Source organism: Cenococcum geophilum, assembly GCF_001692895.1.
Source record: "Cenococcum geophilum 1.58 unplaced genomic scaffold K441scaffold_25, whole genome shotgun sequence".
Classification (NCBI taxonomy): domain Eukaryota; kingdom Fungi; phylum Ascomycota; class Dothideomycetes; order Gloniales; family Gloniaceae; genus Cenococcum; species Cenococcum geophilum.
The window spans coordinates 1,003,966-1,004,768 of NW_027137583.1; the positions used below are offsets into that span (position 1 = coordinate 1,003,966).

At 55.0% G+C, this 803-nt stretch overlaps 2 protein-coding genes across 2 annotated transcripts; both read right to left on the reverse strand.

Annotated features, from left to right (window-relative positions):
• Nucleotides 1-86: 86 nt before the first annotated feature.
• On the reverse strand, nucleotides 87-440 carry K441DRAFT_429313 (ankyrin; the record flags this gene model as incomplete). Its single annotated transcript, XM_067641617.1, has 1 exon — nucleotides 87-440. A coding segment is annotated over one exon (354 nt), but the record flags the coding sequence as incomplete, so codon positions are not given.
• A 15-nt stretch (nucleotides 441-455) lies between these two features.
• K441DRAFT_564107 (ankyrin) lies at nucleotides 456-770 on the reverse strand (the record flags this gene model as incomplete). The annotated part of the gene is made up of 1 exon (XM_067643634.1): nucleotides 456-770. A coding segment is annotated over one exon (315 nt), but the record flags the coding sequence as incomplete, so codon positions are not given.
• Nucleotides 771-803: the final 33 nt, after the last annotated feature.

Below are 803 nucleotides of genomic sequence, written 5' to 3' on the forward strand. Positions count from 1 at the left end.
CCTCGTGACCATTCCCGGCAGCCCGCGACCGGCGTTCGACCATACCTAGTATCCTTCGAGTCTATATCCACCTTGCCCGTCTCTAGCAGCAGCTTCACGACTGCCTTGTGCCCATTCCCGGCAGCCCCCGACAGCGGCGTTTGACCATGGTAAGTATCCTTTGAGTCCACATCCACCTTGCCCGTCTCTAGCAGCAGCTTTACGACTGCCTCGTGCTTATTCCTGGCAGCCCACGATAGCGGCGTTCGACCATAGTAAATATCCTTTAAGTCCACATCCACCTTGCCAGTCTCCAGCAGTAGCTTCACAACTGCCTCGTGCCCATTCTCGGCAGCCCATAATAGCGGCGTTCGACCATAGTAAATATCCTTCAAGTCCACATCCACCTTGCCAGTCTCTAGCAGCAGCTTCACAACTGCCTCGTGCCCATTCTCGGCAGCCCACGACAGCGGCGTTTAACCATCGTAAGTATCCTTCAAGTCCACATCCACCTTGCTAGTCTCTAGTAGCAGCTTTACAACTGCCTCGTACCCATTCTCGGCAGCCCACAATAGCGGCGTTCGACCATGGTAAGTATCCTTCAAGTCCACATCCACCTTGCCAGTCTCTAGCAGTAGCTTCACAACTGCCTCGTGCCCATTCTCGGCAGCCCACGATAGCGGCGTTCGACCATAGTAAATATCCTTCGAGTCCACATCCACCTTGCCAGTCTCTAGCAGCAGCTTCACAACTGCCTCGTGCCCATTCTCGGCAGCCCACGACAGCGGCGTTCGACCATCGTAAGTATCCTTCGAGTCCACATC